Source organism: Bacillus rossius, chromosome 16 (assembly GCF_032445375.1).
Source record: "Bacillus rossius redtenbacheri isolate Brsri chromosome 16, Brsri_v3, whole genome shotgun sequence".
In the NCBI taxonomy this organism is placed as follows: Eukaryota; Metazoa; Arthropoda; class Insecta; order Phasmatodea; family Bacillidae; genus Bacillus; species Bacillus rossius.
The window spans coordinates 42506366-42528068 of record NC_086343.1 but is presented as its reverse complement, the minus strand read 5'-3'; the positions used below and the strand labels follow the sequence as shown (position 1 = coordinate 42528068).

Below are 21703 nucleotides of genomic sequence, written 5' to 3'. Positions count from 1 at the left end.
GTGTATTGACAAGCCTATCAGTGTTATTCAGTTTTATCGTAATCCACCATATAATCTTGTTTCTACCTATAAAGCGTTAAGTATAGTATAATGTTTTTTTTAAATTGTAATAGTTGTGATATAATTTTTGCAGTTAAATAATTAATTAATAACTCATTAGTTTATTAATTTTTTATGTTCATAAATGCCACAAGGCGTCTGTGTGCAGCAACGATAGCTCCAGCTGGTCTCGAAGCTCTAGTTGAGCTCTGCTGGAGCCACAGTTCCAGGCTGAGATGTCGTGGTGGGGGTGTTCAAATATCTGGGAAATTCACTTCAAAATTCAATAACATATTATTTTAATAAAAGTCACTGAAGTAGTAGTTTTCGAATTAAATTAACATTATAGTATTCATGAAGGTTCACATATAACAAAATGTTTTTGTTTAGGAGTTGAAATATTCTTCTCTAAAAAAATATCTGTCTATTTAAAATATTAATTTCAATTTTTTAATATGTGTTAAGCGACCAGTTATGTAATTAAGATAATCAGAATATAAGATGCCATAAGATATAAGATTATTAGAATGAAGGGTTACCACAAACATATTGAGTACCTCAAATCAAAGGATATTTAAAACGTGAACAAACTCATGGTTCAAATTGACTTCGAAATTTGTTTAAATTTAACTGTAACCAAGCTCGTACATTTCATTTTGGTTAAAGTTTGTAATCTTTAAGGTTTTTGTTTTTAAAAATACAAAGTTTTAAAGATATTGTATATTTAAGCTAAATTATGTGACATATCTTGTAGTCTATTTCCCGAAGGAAAACAAGCTTATGAAATCATGTTGCCCAACTGACCGTGGTATTGCTACTGCTACAATGTTAACTGAAACTGAATTCCAAGAGTGTTCCTGTCTGTGCAGATCTTTGTATATAGCATGGAGCGGCTTCTTACAGCACAGCTCGTGATGCACTGTGTGCCAATCATGTGCATTATAGGCACCTTTTTAATTTTATAATAATTGAATTTTTTTTGAATTTTTAAAATTTTACTTAAATTTATTGGCCTACGGCATTTTTCAGCCCAGTGTACGGCCGGGTCAATTCTTTTTGTAGCGTGTTCTTTCCTCTCCACCCCTCCTCCCCTGCACACCTTCAGCTCTCAAGCTCGCCGAAGCTGCGTTAAGCAGCCATCTCCTATAATTCCCGGCTCCAGTCAGGCCCGGCGTCTCAAAACCCTACACGATTTTGTGACAAGAAAAGCTGTGGCGAGCACTGGCGTCGCTCCCAACGGACTTCGTGGAAGTATGGCCATCAGCAGTCTTCAACCCGGAGCAGACACGTAGCGGCATTCGTTTGCCGCAAATTTCCATCGCCCAAGTGGAAATTTCCCCTCTCCCCGCGCCTAGAACCCTGCTTGAGGTGACCCCGGGCGGTCATAAACCCCTTTCGGTCACTGTTCCCACGCAAGGTATCTCCCCCCACAGGACCGCCATCTTGGGGAGGCCTTTCATAAAGACTTCTGGATGCGCCAGAAGTGACAGCTCGCTCCATCTAACGAGAGAGACACCAACTAACCATGTTGTGTCCTTCTCCCGGACCGCCGCCAGAGCGCTGCACTGTCCTCCACCCCCCCACCCCCCCTTTACGAGGCAACTCACAGTAGTCGACCATGCGCTCGAGGGTTCGAGAGATCGAAGAGTCCCTCTCCACCCAAAGGGCAGAGCCCCCACTTTTATTTAGGAAGTCCTCTTGAGCGAGTAGGATTCTCTGGGTTGCTTTTCAACGGAGCAGAGGGGCAAGTTTCTCCGCTGATCCGCCCCTCACACGCATTTCGCCGAATTCCGTCATCCGCCTGCGGAATGTAGTTACTTACATTAAAGGCACCCTGGCCTTATTACCTTAGTCTTACATTTATCTTCGGTAGTCTGCCCAGAGCAGTTAGAAAAATTTGTAAATTATTTTGTATTTTATTAAGCTCCAAGAACATGGCTTCCGCGAACGACCGCGTCTTCGCGCGACGGGCACCAACCCGGTACCGAGACGGCTGAGTTCTCCCCGCTTCGGTAAGTGTTCACCACTGCCCCTTTTTGATTCCACCCCTTCTCGAGGGCGAATCCTGCCCCTTCCTTAATCGCCTACAGATCAGGCCTAATTTCTTTATTGGTTTGGTCTGTAGGCGGGTTCAAGAGGGATACCACCATTCTGGTCTTAACTTCGTCCCGGGCAACTGGGCAGAGAATTTCCCACCTTCCGCCGGCAACATGCCCCAAATAAATCAAGTGCCAGTTGGGAGACAATTTAAATTTAGTTTGTTTTTGGTCTTTATAAATGTATGTTATATTATATTGTGAATAATTTAACCTTAATGAATAACTGGTATAATTCTGTGTAGGGCCCGGGCCAACTTAACTTAGTTATTGTTTAAGAAATAATGTTATTTATTACAATTCAACCAGCAAACTAAAAGAAAAGAAAATAATTTGAATGATTTAATTTAACAAATCAAAAATGAATCCTAGCAACCCTAATCTTGACTTTTCATTTAATCTCATAACCAAACGATCCTCCAGCTGCTTGTAAGCCATTCAGGGGCTGCATGAAATTTCTTGTACACTCTCTCGCTCTCGTGCACCTCTGTTATTCTTTTTGACCAGTTCGCTTCCAGCAATTTCTTGTTATTCAGATTTCCATCTCAGAGTGTTTCCTAATATTGATAAGGAACTGAAATAACTCATGCAAGACACGAGGGAGGGGCGTTGCAACTGGGGGCTCGCCGTCGTGGTTGCTTGTCGGGAAGCGAGGCAGCGAGGCGGTGCGTGTGCGCAGGAACCTGAGCGCGGGCGGCCACGAGCTGTGCGACCTGCTGGTGGAGCAGGACGTCATGACGCCCCTCTCCGCGCTCCTGCAGGAGGTGAGTGCCAGCATGGTGCATCAGGGAGAACCGTCGCATTTTGTTATTTAGTTTTTAAACCTACCTCTACCTAGTTGAGTATCAATTTTCAATTAATTTTAAACTATGCAACAGTGGCATACATACAATAGAACTTTATACAGTAAAATGTCTTTCATCCGGCACATTCATTAAATTTAATTCCAGTTTTAACGAGAACACAAAAGGTAAATAATTTACATACAGTACAACTTGCAGTGAGCGGCTCTATAGATATCATTCAGGTAATGTGCTGCGGGCGAACTGAAGACGTGCACAACAGTAATGCAACTCGGCGACCAAGGTCAGAGGTCAGGTCAGGCAGCTCGACCGGAGTGGTCGAACCACAGGAGACTGTTGTAGGAACGTTAGGCAATTTATTGAGGGTCATTGTAGTTGAATAGCAATCTTACTGCTACCTATTCATCCACTAGGTTGTAGTCTCATAAACGCAGCACCAGTTTTAGTAGGGACCCCAAGAAAACAAATATAAAACTCACCAAAAGTGGTGTTAAAGAAGGCAAAAGAGGTGCAAAAATTTGGTGGAAAAACAAAGCGTGCGAAAAACCAGTGTAAAACATGAGGGCCTACCGGTGTTACGTTTTGTGCTGGTTGCAGAGATAGTGGGCGCCACCATGTGAGTGGGCACGTGGACCCGACTAGAGACTCTTACTCAGGGCGTTACGTGGCCCGTGAGAGGCGAGATATTAGCCCTCCTGACCTTGGTGTCAACACCCGTTCCTATACCGAGCCCGCTCTCAGCGTCGGGCACGCTTCTACCTAACCGCAGTGGGCTCTTAGGGCGTCCCACACGCCGCTTACTGGAGTAAGGACCCACGTTGCCCCCAAACACAAAAGACACGTGACTCGTTTAAGTTGGTTTTATTAATACTTTACACGTCCTTCTACACTCCTCCCTTTACACGGTTAAAACGCCCGAGGCACGAATCAGTATAAGTTGAGGAGGCGGGCCACACACGTGGTCGCCTCAAGCCTTTACGTAGAAAGAGGGTGGTAAAAACTCCTGAGAGTATAAAAATGAATTACAAAACAGCCCCCACCGACCGAGAGAGGCCCCGAGGATGAAAAAGAAAGCAGTTTGAATTAGTTGAGTTTACAGAGCTACCTAGTCAGTGATGCAACGGTGATGTCCTCGGGGTGTCTGCAGAGACATCCGCTCTCGGCCGGCTGAAGAAGGAGACCGGGGCGAGGCAAGGCTCGCGGCAGGAAACATGGCGTCCTTCGCGCTGACCACAATTACCGTTAACACACTAAGACTGCGTTCCCCGGGTTATTATAGAGAATAACATTAACCTTTTATAAAATTAATATGCACACACCCACGACCAGACTGTCTGTAATAATTACTTGTGCATTGAAATTAGTTTAAACAAAGTTCTATACTAGTTCCGCTAGGGAGCGTCATTGGCCGTGCCTGCACTTACTTTATTAAAAAATATTATATTTAAGAAACAAAGAACACTCACTCTGTTGACCTGTCAAGACTCTGTTTAGGGGTGAAAAGAAAAAAGTTTACAATATTAGTTTAAATACATATAGGGGTGCGGCGCACAATTCAAATACTCACACGACTACGTACGTCACGGTACAAATGCCGGGCAGGATAGGTGTGGGAAGGGAAATGAAGGATGATCAGGCTCATGGGGCGAAGCCCCGGCAAACGTCAAACAGTTAAAAACTTAAAAAAAAATTTAAACTTAAAAGTTTGTATAGCAACTTTTATGCATTAACTTTTGTGTAGCATTAAACAAACATTGTGTAGAAGTAGCACAGGAATGTTAAATAACATTTTATGAAGAAAATATAATTAGCCTAAATAAATAATGTGTAGGTACAAATTAGAAACAAAAAAGTGGTTAAGACACATTTGTAAAATATAAATTGTAATTGTTTATCTTAACTTCTTTATTAATGTTCATACAACTGTTGTACTTTACATAAATCCTTGAAACTCAGACAGAGAACTATCGGAATCTGACCAAGTTCCTGTTTCTGCACTTGTGATGTTAGTCTTCAGCTCAGGGTAGCTAGCACCAGGAAGAACCTGGAAAAGATGAGGCATTTTCAGCAAAGGCAAAAGTCAGGGGAAAATGAGGAATCTCCTAGGTATTCAGGGAATATTTCAAATAACTATTTTTAGTGATGAGATTTATTAAAAATTGAAATTACAGCAGAGATTTCTTTTTTTTAATGTGGGTTCCAATTATAAATTATCTTTTTTTCCTGATTCCCAATCTGTATCTAAGTGTTACAAAAAGATTTCGCTTCCGTTTCTTTGGCTCATGAATACCTATATCAGCACTTGACTACACACATTCACTTCAGTGCTACCAGTAGTAGTGCAATAAAATAATTGATATTTTCCTACTGCAGTAGTGAAGTGTGGTATGTCTAATAGTCACAATTTTGCATTTTAGAATTTTTGATAGTTGTTGGCAACTAAATGATATCAGTCGTTAGGGAAACATTTTTCCAAGCCTGTAAGAGGCAGGGAACATGTTTGCTAGCCACCCTGTCAGCTTCTTCAAGGGCCTTGTTCGAGGACCATGAAGGATTGTGTGAGGCAGCGTTGGGAGGGGAGAACTCCTGCAGCTCTGCGCCTTCAATGGATAATCTCGAAAGATGGTCAAGTTTCGTAGTGTGTAAACAAAACTATCTTCATTGTAGAAAATGCTTTCTCCAGTTGGGCATTTGAAACTGAAAACACTCTTAGTAAGTTTATAATGTAGCAAAGATTTGGAAAATTATTACTGGAGGCCCTGTGCACTCATTTCCACAGTTCATTACCTGAAAGATGCATTTATTTACGGTGCCAGAATATTTTGTGATCTGCCCAATTATTTAAGATACCCTCCTCTGTTATTCTATTTTTCTCCAGGAGTGACAAAAATTTAATTTTTTCTTCACTAAAAAATTCCAGTTTGTTTTCATCTGCGGGCATTATTTTCACTTCATAAAGCTTAACTGCAGCACTGATAACTTCCAAGTCATGAAAATAAGTAAACCTGTTATAGACAACATTGTGCAGTTTTGTGTGAGTGTCATCATAGCTGCTTTTAAATGCTTCTATAGATGATCTCTTTGTTAAATTAACTCCTTGGTAATTCAGACTTGCATCCTGATCATTTGAATTCAGTATCTTACTGAGAATATCAGAAGAGAAACTTTTTATTTATTTATTTTTTTAAATATTGAATACAGTAGTTTCATAATTGTCAATGCATGCATCATGTCCACTGAAAGAGATAGTTTTGAAAATTGATTCAATACCTCATTGAAAAAGATATACCCATATGGTGAATTTCGCAGTCTTGAGACTGTGTACCAAACCAGGTGGTTTTTCAGAAAGCTGAGTACTTTCTACAGCCAGTGTTTCTGGCTGTTGAACAATAACACCATAGTTTGTGAGCAGTGACTCAGTGACTTCTTGTGAGAGACACACACCTCGTACTTGTACACACACAAACACACACACACACTCTCTCTCTCTCTCAGGTCATTAATTCGTGGTGGCGTCTTGATTGTCATTGCTGCTCTATCCTGAACTGCCTGACACCCGAGTATTTATACCCTAAATTCCCCCCCCCCCCCCCCCCCCCCTCATTCAACTGCCTCTCAACTTCTCTGGGATGAAATAGAAAGTCTGGGACGGTTGCAGAAAGTTCTAGAAGGTTCTTCACTGTAGTCCAAACATTCAATACACAGGCGAGTCTTCCGGTTGTATTCTTCTTGCTAAGATCTCGGTTGTTACCCCTGAGTTTGAAGCTGTTTTGGAAGGAACCCTCGTGATTTTGCTTGAAGGGTATTGTCTTAAACATCACACAGCAGTAGCCTACCTGTGACTTGTTATGTCACAAGATGATGATTCCACATGGTAAACAGGTAAGGTTGTGTTTCTCTCGTGTCCTTAAATGTTTTTAAGGTAGAAAATTAACACTAAGCGTCTTGTGACCAATACACAGTCACAAGACATCGGCTTCTTTATCTGAATATATCAAAAATACAATCTTTTTTCATTGACACTTACATCTGCTAAACTATCATAGTTAATGATGAAGTATGTAAAATTTTTCAAATTATCATTTAATTAAATTTTTATGTCTTCGCCAATACACTCACTGAATTTTTGGCATTTTACAACATTTTTGTACATATCACAGAGGTCAACAAAATGACATTTTTCTAGAACAGATTGTGGAAATTTAAAAGCATGTGCTACATATGTCAATGAGTTTACTCATACACGTTTTTGTTTCTTCAAATACAGTAGACGTTGACTTACCGATCAGTATTTTCTCAACCAACTCTTTAATTTATCTCTTCATATATTTAGGACTAAATTGCTATAGCCATCATAAAATCCAACCAACATACTTAATACTTACTGTTTAATCATGCAGATAAATGGTAAATACTGAATAAAGCAGTATATCAACGCCAATCACCATGCATATACAGGACAGAACATCAGAACATACACAATGTGTATGTCTTGAACATTATAAAACAAACTATATTAAATGTAAACAAATGGGTGGGGCAAAACTTATATATAAAAAGAAGGTAAATGACTTAACATACTGAACAATAAAATTTTAGTTTAGTTCAGTGTAAATATTCATTTTGTATGTTTTCTGCCTTAAGGGCGCCGTCTGGCTAGAGAGTAAACGCGTGATCGCGTACATAGCATGTCGTTCTTGCTCGGAGCTGAGTGGCGACATTCGAAACTACTCTTATCTCCTCCTCACTGCCCCACCCCACTAGTACCCACCCTCCTCCCCACGCCGACACTGCTGGCCAGATAAGAGCCGCCCTGCCGCCTCGCCATGTTAGTCCAGGAAATATGTATATGAAAAAAACATGGACAAATTGCAAAAAAAGGTTTTTTTGCATCAAAATTCGCAGAAAAATTCGTAGAATAACATATACAAAATCCACCGAAATCCACTTTCTTTTGGTAACTTTTTTTCCGGGTTTTGTCCCGGAAAAACGGGGGAAAAAAAATAATAACTCAAAACCGGTGCATCTGACGACAAAATCTGTAGAGACAAAAATTAAAGGAAATTAACTTTTCCATAACATATCCAAAGTTCAAGAAAATCCGCTTATAACTTCTGCTTCGTTTCCGGGATTAGTCCCTGAAAAAATATTAAAAATGAAATAAATCGAAAATTGTGCACTTTACAGCATAATTTAGGAAAAAATTAGGAAAAAGATAAAGTAAACAATGTTTTTCATAATATATTAGAATTTCACTCAGATCAACATTTCATTGGTTTTTTTTTTGTTTTCCAGGAAATGTCCCGGAAAAAAGTTATAAAAAGAAAAAAAACGGAAACCGTGCACCGTACTTCAAAATAAATCGTGAATTAAATTAAGGGCAAAAAAGTTGCATTATATAATTGAACTTTATCAAAATTTGCTTAAAATTTATGTACTATTGTCCTGGTATAGTTACTATTTATACGATAGAATTCCTATTCCCTTGTACTGAGTGAATGAAAACGCAACTGCGATTAAATGTCATTGACGGAGGATATTTACTTTATCAGTTACCTTGGCCCCATACTGCAATTTACAACGAGATCGCTCAGCTGTACGTTTCATCTTGAAAAATTATGGATTAGCAACTACTGTATTTGATGGATATGGGAAAACTCACAGTACTAAAGACACAGCACATATGAGAAGAACAAGAGGTAATGCATCACCTGTTGTTAAATTCACAGGAGAAATGCAACTATCACTCCGTAAAGATATGTTTCTTTTGAAGGAGCGAAATAAAGGACAATTTTTAAGGTTATTATCAATACATTTACGCGAAGCAGAATGTCCTGTTGTCGAAGCACCAGGTGATGCAGATATTTACATTGTCCAAGAAGCTCTAAAATGTGCAAAAGAACACTTGACAACAATTATAGGAACAGACACAGATTTACTTGTCATTTTACTCTACTACTTTGATCCACAATCACATAACTGTTTGTGTTTAAAAAGTGAACAAAGGCAGAAGAAAACATATCACATTAAGGAGCTAAAGCTGAAGCTCGGTGATGAAATTTGTAGTAATATTCTTTTCTGTCATGCATTCATGGGATGTGACACATCACACATCTATGGTATAGGAAAGGGGAAAATATTGGATCTGATCCAGAATGACAGTGCCTTCAGGCAACTTGCGAAAGTATTTTCAGATAGTATTCCCAGTGTATCAAAAGAAGACATTGTAAAATCGGGAGAACAGCTGCTAGTACGCCTGTACAATGGGTCGAGAAGTGACACACTCGACACTTTGCGTTTTAAAGTGTTTTGTGAGAAAGCAACTACTAGTTCCAAATGTGTACAACCAGAACAGTTACCTTTTATCTAGTGCTTCAGCTCGTTTCCATTTCTTAAGGGTTTTCTATCAGATACAAGAATGGAAGAGAATTAAGATGAATCCAGAAGAATGGGGATGGAGAAAATGTGGCCACCTTCTCTTGCCAATTTCGACAGACAAGTCAACAGCTCCGGAATGCCTTTTGAAGGTAATCAGGTGCACTTGCAAGGAAGATGGTTGCGGTGCATCCAACTGCAGTTGTAGGAAACACTGCATCTCATGTTCTTCTGCTTGTGTAAACTGTCATGGATCAACCTGTAAAAACCGGCGTGAATTACCTCCCGAGGACTGCAGTTACTGTACGGTTTTTAAGGTAGGGTGTTCCTACATATCTATGCATGTTTATTCAGTATTGTGTGTTGCAGAGTGCATCCCAATGTGTGTATATTTTTCTATTTCTTCTCGAAACAGGTCACTGTAAATCTTGTGTAAATTTAATTGTATGGTATGTTTTGTGAGAATGGACGTGTCGAATTTATCTTCCAAACGATAAGCAGTTGAAATGAGTCTGATTTTTTTTCTGGAAAATAATTAAGGTAGATTTCAAAAACGTTTTAACACATCACTAACTGAAAAAGGAATATAATTTAAGTGACTTTAAAATATATTATGGAAAATGAATATAGTTCGGATCTGACATAATTTGACATGGGATACAATTCTTTCTGTTATTTAGCCTAAATATTCACTACTTTTTCCGTGGCCGATCACAAAATAAATTCTATTTACCAGATTTCAGTGAATTTAGGATTTAGTATAGGAAATCTTGTGTGCTTCTGTTTGTCCCACTGAAACTTTTTCAATACGATGTTCCGTTTTCGTTTTATTGAATTTTTAAAGATTTTCCAGGACGAGTCACAAAAAAAACTATATACATATGTATATATATATATATGAGCAGAGTTTGGTGAATTGAAATTTTATTTAATACAAAAAAAAGTCTTTAATTTTAGTCACGACTTTCTTTGACGTACGATACAACGTTTTCGTTTTGTTTTGTTTTTTCCAGGAAATTTTCTGGAAAACCAAAAACCTATTTTGTGTTGATTTTTGTGTATTTGTAATATATTATGAAAATCGTTGTGTACTTTAACTTTGTCATGAAACAGTTTGCTATAAAATGCGCCATTTTCAATTTATTTCAATATTTTAGGTTTTTCCGGGACGAATTCCAGAAAACAAAATAGTATTTATTAATGGATTTTTGTACATTTTTGATATGTTATGGTAAATTTGGCTCTCTTTAATTTAAGTGTCTATACGTTTTTTCGTAGAACGCACCGTTTTCCAGTTATTAATTTATTCCACATTTTTCCGGGACAAATCCCGGAAAAAACGTTACCAAAATAAAGTGGATTTCGGTGGATTTTGGACATGATATTCTACGAATTTTTCTGCAAATTTTGATAAAATAAAACCTTTTCTTACAATTTGTCCATAAATCGACCCTTTTTTCTCATAAAATGCCTGGACTTTGTGTCTGAATCTTTCTGCGTCCTTTGGTTTACCGTATCCGGCGTGCCATTTGCATATATGTTTAGAGTGTAGCGATATAGCAAAATACTTATTTTAGTGGTTGATATTAACGTGTTAACAATAAGTTATTGTGTATATGTCACACAGACAAATTGACTGCATACGTAAAAAAATAATTCTGTCTGAATTACTGACTTAGAAATACATGTCTGGACACTACTTTACATTGATGGTTGATTACAATGTGATGTTTTCCCGGTTATTCGCAAAACTACTTGAAAACCTCTATGGTGCCAGCAGTACAGTCACGCTGTGAATGACCATTTTAATTTACATATATTTAATACAAAAAATGTTTAACTTTTGAACTTTTTTCTTAATTTTTATCTATATATTTTTTTAAATTTTTATTGGTTACTAAATTAACAGCATTTCTGCACCAAGGGCGCGGGCAGTTTTATTCAGTCTCAAGGGTGTCATAAATACGTAGGCAAACAGGCAAATTTCCAGACTAAAATCAGTAGTAGCGATATTTTTAATACAAATAATTTTAAAGGCACACATTTTTACTAACGGCTGTTACATTTTGAGTTTTGATAATGGATTTTTTTTTAAGTTTAAGAATGTTTGGTATGAAATAAAAAGTAGATTAGTTTTAAAAAAGTTTGATAACAAATGAAACGAATCTAAATCATCAAAGATAAATATTTATTCAATAATATTAAATCTTCAAGTAACAAAATAAAAATATACCTTACAGCAAAAAACATTTTCTTCAAGGCAGCTGCAAAATAAATTTTTGTCATTCAACTTTCTTCATAAGCACTGCACTACACAGTTTTTCCAGTATGACAAATTGAGTAAACAAAATCCATCCCTCTCGGCACAGACTACAGGTTTAGGTAGATTTCGAAGTACCTATCACTTCATGAAATATTCAAAAAACTTATATAAACTTCTGAAACTTTTTAAGCATCCTGTACGTTCTACAATATTCAAAATTGATCGAATGAACACTGTCTTATTCCATGGCCCAAAACTATTTTAAAAGATTTAGTTCAATTCATCCAGGACTGAATAACATAGAACGTAAAGTGGTCACAAAAAATTTCTCTGGATCATTGTTTATGATAATATGAAGATAGTAAAAAATAAATTTCAACATATTTGATAGGAACTATAAAACTTTTTTCAACCTCTATTATAACTGTAAATAGTTCGTCGTAGCAACAATTGTTTCAGCCAAAGGTTTTGGATAATGTTTAGGAGTTTGGCATAGATTATTTCATTTTTGATAGTATATCAACTAAAAAGTTAATGATTATTTTTTGTCTTTTAACCGTTTTTATTCCCACGGCTTGGAGTAATGGCTGGTTACATAATATTTTACTTCATATAAACGTTCTTGGCAATATATAGAAAGTAAAATAAAAATATGAATGACTTTGATAGTGTAGGTACATGGTACAGAAGTTTTGTTTAGTTCTTTTTATCTCCACATGAGTTTTTTTTCAACTTCTTGCGGTCTAATCAATAATTGTTTTGGACCAAAGTTTTAGATAAAAAATAAAAATATACATTTAACATTAATTGTTATATAATTAATTTTTTAAGGGTTTTACCATAAATAATAACGTATTTAATATTGTACATAGTATGGGAATTGAGTTTTTTTATATTTCTACCCTTGCTATTTACAACCCCTTGAGCAATCGTTTGGCTTATCAAAAATTGTTTCAGACAAAAAATTGTGTTAAAAATTATAACATTTACAAACAATACTAACAGATTTGATGATGTGTCTACTAAGGAAGTTACGAACTTTTCTGACCTCAAACTCATGTTTTTTCCGACCCTTGCATTTATGATTGGTCGTATCAAAAAAAAATGTATTCAAAGGTTTTTGGTATTACTCCTACGAGTTATAATACGTTCAAACGATGCAGTATTTGTCATACTATGGGATTTAAAGCGATTGTTACGTTAATCAAAACCTTCCCCATTATACCACTTTGGTGGGATTATTCCCATTAAAGAATTTGACCAAAATTTTATTACTATATTTTATTTACCAGTTTGGAAATGATTTGTGTACAATTAAGGCAGTATCGTGTCCATAAATTGTATATGTATATACACACAAACGTTTGATTTCACGATGGCTTCGGTATCTATAGAACATTAAATGAAAAATTATCTTAAAATTTTCCTGCAGTCGCACTTTGGGAACGGCTTCAATAACAATAGGTAGTCTTTCTTCGAAATATACCTAAGAATCCACAAACCAAACAAAATAGAAGAAGAAAATACTGCATAGAGATAACCCACAAAATAAAATTGTTTTTAAATATAGAACTGTGTTAAAGATTAATTAAATTTTTGAATGTATTTACATACAATCCCAAAATAAACATTTTTTCCAACAATGTTCACACCTTTAAGTACTTTCTTATTTATGCAGATACCAGTTTTACATGTTCTGTTTGAAATCACCTTCTGCATTCAGTTTTCTCAAACTCACCACACACATATGCACAAGCACATTTAAACTGGTTTTCTTGTTAAACATCATTTCCCAATCAGAATGACACTTGGCATATTACCTGTATAAATACTAGTCCTATAAAAAGTACATTGTAAAACCCAATATTTAAGTTGAAATAAAACCGCCGTGTTTTTTAAATATCTTCATTGAAGGACTACATCATGACACGTTAGTGTTACTGGCAGTAATGAATTCATGTAGAACTGTATAAGTTTTTCTTCCATTAAACTTTTACAGAAATGGTCATCTTTTGTGATTTTCTGAAAAAGCATTCCTTTTGAAGTCCAAACGACAAAAAGGCATAATTAGCGACCTGTAACATGGAGTTGTCCCTGAATTTGGTACATGTACATATGACCGATCTTGAGATGCATTTTTCCATCCTTCAATTCACAAAAATGAATTTTTTTTTCCTCCAGAATTACCGTTCAGGAAGCATAGTCTTGGCAGTTGCATTTGATTTCAATGATGCCATCACTACCAATGAGCCCATCAGGCGATGCTGCTAGAAATTGTATATTTTCGTCAATGAAAAGTCCTGAAGGAATTATGACTAAGCCCACCTCCTGTTCCAGCATGAGGTTCTTTCTCAATCCAATATTTAGTTGCTTTGTTTCCAGAGAAGGTTGAATATAAAATAGATTGAACTGTTTTAGAGCGTGGTGTTGTTTCTCTCATTTGACATATTTTTCCGAAATTTGAAGCCGTCAGACGCTTTGCTCTTTCACATTTCCACAAGATACAGTGCCTTTGTCCAGTGGTTGATGACTGGATATCCTGAATTTTTTTGCTGTCACACTGCAGTCCTCTCAAAAATTCTTCTTTTTTCTTTTCGTATTCTTCAGGATTCATGTCTGGTATCTGAGAAACATTGCCATAATGTGAGTCTTCTGAAAAGTTAATTTTCTTGTTAGTATTCTTTGTGGGGTTTTCCAAGCGCCTCTTTTCTTCTTTTTTCAGTAGATTTTTATTTATTTTTTTGCTTTTAAATATTTTTTTTGAATATTCACCAGGACTGTGATTTGTGAATTTTTTGTGAATTTCGGCTTGTTCGTTACCATCTGCATTGCAAGAAATAACGGAAAGTTCACTTCTGGTAAGGTATCCACCACGGAGAGAAAAGTTGACTCTTTTACCACTAACAAACTTTGCAACTATATTATTAATTAAAAGACTCAGCTCTATTTGTTGTCATGTTTTTCAAGAAACTTTCTGCATGATGAACTACCACATTATTTTCTGACATTATTTCATCCCACATGCCCATACTTTTCATACTTGGAACTATATTCTCTTCTGTTCTTCTAGAACCATCACAATAGTATTCTCGTTCACTGCACTTTGAATGGTCCCCGAATACATGAAATGGTCCATTGTGAATATCACTCCGTAATTCCTTTACACGTTCTTGTTCAGTTATTCCTCCGACAGGGGAAAGAGGAGGAGAAGGGCCACTATCGCCCTGAGCAGTCAAGGCCTCCCCCTCCCCCCTTCCGACTACGCGCCGCGCCACCGCGGCGGGAGAGATAGCAGCCGGCTGCCGGTACAGCTGCAGAGGGCACCACGAGGTGGCTAGCAGTTTCGCCCGTGCATACGTTTACCTTTATTAGTGCCTCAGAAGATTTTCCGCGGTGACATGCCTGTTTAAATGCAGGAATCAATGCAAGAAGGTACAGGGCGCGTCTGACTGGTGAGTTCCTTAAATTCTGACGGTTTTTACTGCACAAAAAAGTAGGTTGAAAAGAGCCATTTTCGTGATATTGGCGGGGTCGCAAAAGTGTTAAGGTGGGTATGAGACATCTTAAATCCACCAGACCGACGTCGAATGTTCTTTTTACTCCTTTCCTGCCCAAACAAAAATTGAAAATCTCTAGTACTTTCTAAAGGAGAGATATAGAGGTAAATGTCTACAGTGGCTTCCTTCCATCGTCCAGACGGCGCCCTTAAGTTAGTATTCTTGTTGAGACTAAATAGTTTTGCTTAGTCCAGAAAGAGGTGGGTAGAAATTACAGCTATCACTTTTTTTTCATAATCATTTTTCCCCCTAATACAGTAGAGTCCCGCTAATCCGAACCCCGCTAATCCGAAAATCCACCTAATCCGAACAGGGCTAGGACGAAAAAAGAAATATTTTTATAACAATTATGAACCTTGAAAAGCAAAGAAAAACAAGTTCTTTTTCAAGTAATGTCATACGTTTATTAATATGTACATAAGAAAATTATGATTTATCTATTTCTCCTTCAACTAAAAAGAAAAAAAATATGATTACGTACATAGTACTTAAATATTTACGTATTTATATTATGCTAAATACGCTAAATAATAAAGGTGTGTTTTGTGTCTGATCTTTAATATTTGACACATCAGATGTTAAATAGCCCACGCCTTATAAAGACCATAAATGGCATTATATAAGAAAATTCCGCCTAATCCGAATTTTCGCTAATCCGAACAGGGTTCGGTCCCAATTAGTTCGGATTAGCGGGACTCTACTGTATTCTATTACAAGGTTTAAATTTTTCTAAGCATCAATATAATAAATAATTAAATACAATACATATTTTAATTAATATCACAGTAAGTAACCTTATATGTAGCTTATTTGCCATAGTTTTCTTCTGTATTTGCTTCTTTTTTATTATTTTAAATTTATCCGGAAGGTCACTCACGGACTCCCTGTCGCAGGCTTCGCGCTTCACTCCGCGGTCACACATGGAAAGTATGGAATGGTTGCATCCACATGAATGATATACAAAAATATACAAAAATATACAAAATTTATAATAGGAAAGTGATGGCAACTACAGTTAACGAAGTCTGTACATGCACACAAACTCTCCAGAAGTGAAGGAAACTACGAGAGGAATCAGCTATGTTCTAATGTAGGCTCCCGAATGGGAAACTGCATTTACTGTTGCACGACGTTGCTCTATCTGTGACAACAGTAAGTGTTCGGTTGGTTATGGTTGACGTCGTGTAGCGTGGGGTGACTGTGAATACTGCCTGCCGGGAGACATAAAGCATTTGTGCATCTGAAGAGAGCTATTGTATCAAAATGGTGGAGTGAACTTGTTGCACAATGGTGTCAGAGCCAGAAGAAACTTGTGCACACCTGATTGCAAGTTGATTCCCACACACCATGCGGCCCCAACTTGCTGTTCTGACTTGCAGGTGTTTGAGAATGTGGTTGCTTCTCTCATGCTGTGGTAATTTATATTCAAAGTCAACTTGTGACTGAGATATTCTTACTTTTAAAAATCCTCTTGTACTTGAGTTAGTCTTATACATTAATGTTATTACCTAGTTATTTTAAGAGTTTTTTTTTTTATTTGAGTTTGTATTCTGTTCAAAGTAATTTTTTTTATTCACTGTCCTCTTTTCTTGAAGATTTTTGTGTTTTTTAAAATCCTAATGTATTAAAAACCTTTTTACGCCCAATGCAGATAGATATGTTTTACTGATTTTTGATACTTTTTGACATTGTCACTTTTGGCATTACTCGGAAAATCTAATAATTGGAATCAATTTTAATTTTAAGTTTTAATTCTTTGTTGGAAAGTCAGTAATATCAATGAATTCATTTAACTTATCACTAGTCATAATTATTTCATTATTACCAGAAAGACTCAATTGTCCTGTGCATACACAAGCAGGCTAATTTAGTGCACTCAGTGGTCAGTATCAAGGATCTTAAAGGCCCCCATGCACTATCAGTTCAGCTTCCTGTTCGGACTGATCAGTCCAGACGCTCAGTTCTGACCAAACAGTCCAAACTGATGCCTTCCCCACACTTGATCAGTTTTGTGGTTGTTGTTGCTGTTAGATGAATCGTTTAATCTTAGAATACAGAAGAAACTTCAATGTTGCTGTTACAGTTGCAGTTTCACTTTTAGTAAGAAAAAAATAGCAATGCAACCAAAGAGTTGAACAAAGATGTCTGTCACGACACTCGGCTGATGGGCTGAAGGACTCACACGACAGTTCGGACTGTGGGCTCTCAAGCCCACAATCCAACTTGATGGAAAGCCATCAGTTCCGACTGATCAATCCACCGTCCTGAACTTTATTCCGACTGTTTATTTCTGACAGATAAGTCCAAACTGTCATTTTGGACTGATACATGTCACTGGGTTGCATATGATTCATGTTGATGTGTAACATCTTATCTCTCGGTAAACAGGACTTGGTGGAAATAATTTCGTGAATGTGACGGAGGTCGAGGAACGGAAATGTGTAGCAACCACGGTGCTGCCATTTGTGGGGGATGACACGAACCAGAGTTCACAAAGACAAAGGGAAATGTTATAGTGTTAACTGTTTAATGAATATTTAAAATAATAAATTTCCTAGTCAAAATTCTGGTCCAAAGTCGGGTTTTAGTATTTTGTCGAGTCCTTTTCACCTTTATTGAAGCTGTTTTATTATATATTGTAAAATTTTGGTCTGCTATTCAAATGATTCAAGAGTCAATGTCGCTACTCTGAGCAATTTTAGCAGCGGGTGTGGTAACTATGTGTCAGTCGCGTCCAGAAATGTAGTTGAAAACACAATGTGTGTACATTTATCATGCTTTGCATTATTTAAAGAATTCTACGTTAAATTGTGTGTTTGAGTTTCATATAATAAGTGTATTTGTAACTTGAGAACATATTAATTTGCTCGTTTACCAAGGTTAGATGTTACTCATCACTGGTGAGTAAAAAAAAACTCGCTTCCATTTTTTTTTAAATTTCTGATTCAGTCGTTTAAAATGGGCCATAAAAACAATGAGCCAATCATCAAAGAAAAACTCATTATGTGTGCCTTTGTGTGACTGTGTGTGTGTGTTAGTTTGTGCATGTGTATGTGTGTGCATGCGCATGTGTGTTTAATTACCTACCAAATGAATGTATGCCATCCTCACACCTCTTTGCATTAGTAAAGGCACAAAGATTATTTTTATTGAATCAAGGATTTTGTTGTGGAGTAATTTCTGTATAAATTCAGGTAAATGATGAGTTATTGACTATAGATATGCAGGAATCTGAATACTAAATTATAATGTAGATTTTTAGTTTTGAAAAATATACTTTTTGAGGTGACTATTTGCCCTGAAGAAATGTGGTTTTATTTGCAATAGAAGTATTTTCAGGTTTTTCTTAAAATTTTTACACATTCGTTTGTCAGAATTAGACAGTGCTTAAACTTTACAATAATATGATGATCTTTACTTCAACATCAAACTTATGATGCGTTTCTGACTTAGTGTGCCTGTTTCCCCGGGACTGTAGAAACAGTTGTTCATCATATTGTTACGGCAAGGCCGCGACGCGCACCAGGTACCCGAGTGCCTGGCCTCTGACGTCACGCGCGCATACCTTCGGGCCTCGCTACCCCTCCTCCCTCGTCCTTTCCTTCCTCGGCGCTGTTGTCTACCCCTGAGCGGCCTGGGAGTTCGCGGGCTTACGTGTGGCCGCCGCGTGGAGTGGCGTGAATCATGTGCCGCGATTCTGGATGCTTCGAGCATCGGGTCGGTCCCGGAATGACGCGACACCTCCAGTCGGTTGCAGAAACACGAGGGCTCCAACCGGCGAGTTGAGTGAAGTGCGACATCGGCGAAGAGGGCGAGAGACCCCCTCGAGAGTGGCGCGAGACTGTGTGTGTGGACAGGCGCGAGGCTAGCTCCAGTGAGGAGTGCCGACTGAGTAACTTGACAGACATTGAGTGATTAATGATCATACATTTTTAAGGGTGAGTGATTTGTGGCATTAAGTATGGTGATTTAATTAGTAATGTGAATATATATATATATATATATATATATATATATATGTATATATATATATATATATATATAATTTTATAAAAGTTAATTAAGCTATTCTTACGAACCCTTTATCCCACTCGTAACAATATAATAATGCTATCTCCTCGACTGGTCATACGTCCACTTTGCTTTGTTATATAGACTTTTGAAACAGACTAAGCCATCAGCCAGAAAACGATTCTGCCGATGTGCAAGACGTCCGTTTGCCACAGATGCCCAAACCAGTGAAGCATGACGTGGCTGGCATCGTCCCCAGTGAGAGCAGGTTGTCCCACCGACCACTGAGTGCTCCACTCCTAAACACCTTGCTATCCTGACCAATCACAGAGCTTTTCAAATTGTTATATATTGCACCGTGCAAGACTTCACCCTTGATTCTGAATGGCGGGCAGTTATTGACAAGCTTAAAAAAAAGTTAGTTGCACAGTTAAAATTTAATTGTGTTATACATTAATTTTTTTATACCCAGAAACTACTGATATTTAAATAAAGTAAAACCATTGAAATACAGGGTAAGCACAAAAGAAGTATACAAAATCAAAAATTCATAAAATCTAAACGGTACAACATACAGGCTTTGAACCTTATATAGTTCATAGAGAATCTCTGGAAGTTTTTTTAACATATTAAAGGGATTCGATGTGAGTTCCTCTTGTCACACGACAAACGTTGAGACGATATTCGAACTCATCCCACACCCTGCACAATATATCGGTAGTGATGGACTACCGCAACTGCAATTCGCTGTCTTAGCTGTGGCAAGGATTGCGGTAGGGGCGGGATAAACACCATGTCTTTGATGTAACCCCACAAGAAAAAATCACAAGGGGTTAGGTCTGGTGATCTTGGTGGTCACCTGCACCACACATCATCAGCACCTGCTCGACCGAGCCATCGCCCAGGCAGATGTGTGTTGAGGTGGAAGTGTGGAGGTGCACCATCTTGTTGAAAGATAAAGTTTTCGGAATCGTCTTGCAATTGAGGCAGCAACCAAAGAAAGCATGTCGAGGTACGTAGTGCCTGTGACAGTCTTCTCCAAGAAAAAGAAGGGGCCATAAATCTTCTCCCTCGACACTGCGCAGAAGACATTGACCTCTGGCGAATCTCGTTCATGTGCGATTGTTTCATGGGGGTGTTGTGTTCCCCAAACACAAACATTGTAACGATTAACTCTACCGTTTGTGAGAAATGTTGCTTCATCGCTAAAAATTAACCTCTTTGATAGGTTTTCATCATTCTCCATTCTTGCCAACATTTCGATGCAGAATTCCGATCGTGCTGCATAATCGGTGGGAGTGAGTGCCTGAACCATCTGCAATCTGTAAGGTTTCATGCGCAAGCGTTTACGAAAGATTTTGGAAATTTTTGTTTGTGGGATCTGCAGCTCACGACTTGCGCGACGTGTTGATTTTTGTGGGCTTCGGAGGAATGCAGCTTGAACTCGATCCACAGCTTGCTCTGGCGTAGGAGGGCAACCAGGACTCTGGCCTTTGCAAATGCAGCCGTTCTCTCCAAAGTTTTTGTACCAGGTTGATATGGATACTCTGGTGGGTGGTTCTTGACGAATGTGTGTGCGAAACGCTCGTTGCACAGCGGTTACACACCCCGTTTTTGCTAAATGCAGGACACACCAGCTCTTCTGTTGCGATGTAGGAGCCATTTTATACGCTAGTACTGTCTGGCGGCAGCAGTCTGCAAAATATGAAGTGCGTCTATACGTCAAAAAAAACTTTAGAGATTCTCTATGAACTATATAAGGTTTGAAGCTCGTATGTTGTAACGTTTAGATTTTATGAATTTTTTATTTTGTATACTTCTTTTGTGCTCACCCTGTATATATTTGCACGTATTAACCTTGGCAATGCACTGACAACACAATCATTATTGATTACAAATGAAATGTATGTAATGCCTTGTAATACTTAACGCAAGAATGCAATGCCCAAACAGTTGGCGTGGCGCCAGGCTGCCCGAGTGTGCTGGGCCGCGGGTAATGGCCTGTCAGCTCGGCCGGGCCCCAGCGCTGCGCTGACCCCAGAGGCCACACGTCTTCATGAGCCCCGGGCCTCGCGCTCTGCATAAATCCCCTCCTCCCTCCCCCTGCCCCCTCACTCCCCCGGCGCGCGATGAGCTCGGCGGGTTGGGAGTTGCCGCGACTCCTCCATTCCTCACGGCCAGCGGCACTCCGGAGCGGGGCGATCGATGCCACCGGGGGGGGAGGGTAGGCCCTACTTGCGGCAGCGCTCGTAGCACACTTGCACGGTTGTTTACTTGTACACGCTCATGTCACCTCCGTCTGTGAGTTGGCTGGTCGACTTGCTCCCTCAGACGTGAGGCGTGAGGCGGCCGGACGAAGCCACGGAGTCCCAGGGGTCCAGTAGCGGATCCAGTAGCTCAAGCCCCCTCCAAAAGCATCTGGGTCCACTATTGTTTTGGTGTTTGCCTCGATAAAGCCTGGCCTCAGCTGGGTCAAACCCCTCCCAAACCAAAATCCTGGATCCGCCACTGCAGGGGTCGCACTGTGTTCACGAGCACTCAGTCTTTACATCACACGAA

The 21703-nt window shown here is 38.5% G+C and overlaps 1 protein-coding gene across 1 annotated transcript in view; it reads left to right on the top strand.

The window, feature by feature from the left end:
• The window catches only part of LOC134540111 (HEAT repeat-containing protein 3), an 82999-nt gene that overhangs the window by 4678 nt on the left and 56618 nt on the right, over nt 1-21703 (top strand). The window contains exon 3 of the mRNA XM_063382606.1: nt 2815-2899. Coding sequence (XP_063238676.1) covers nt 2815-2899 — 85 coding nt within the window. The remainder of the gene's footprint in view (nt 1-2814; nt 2900-21703) is intronic.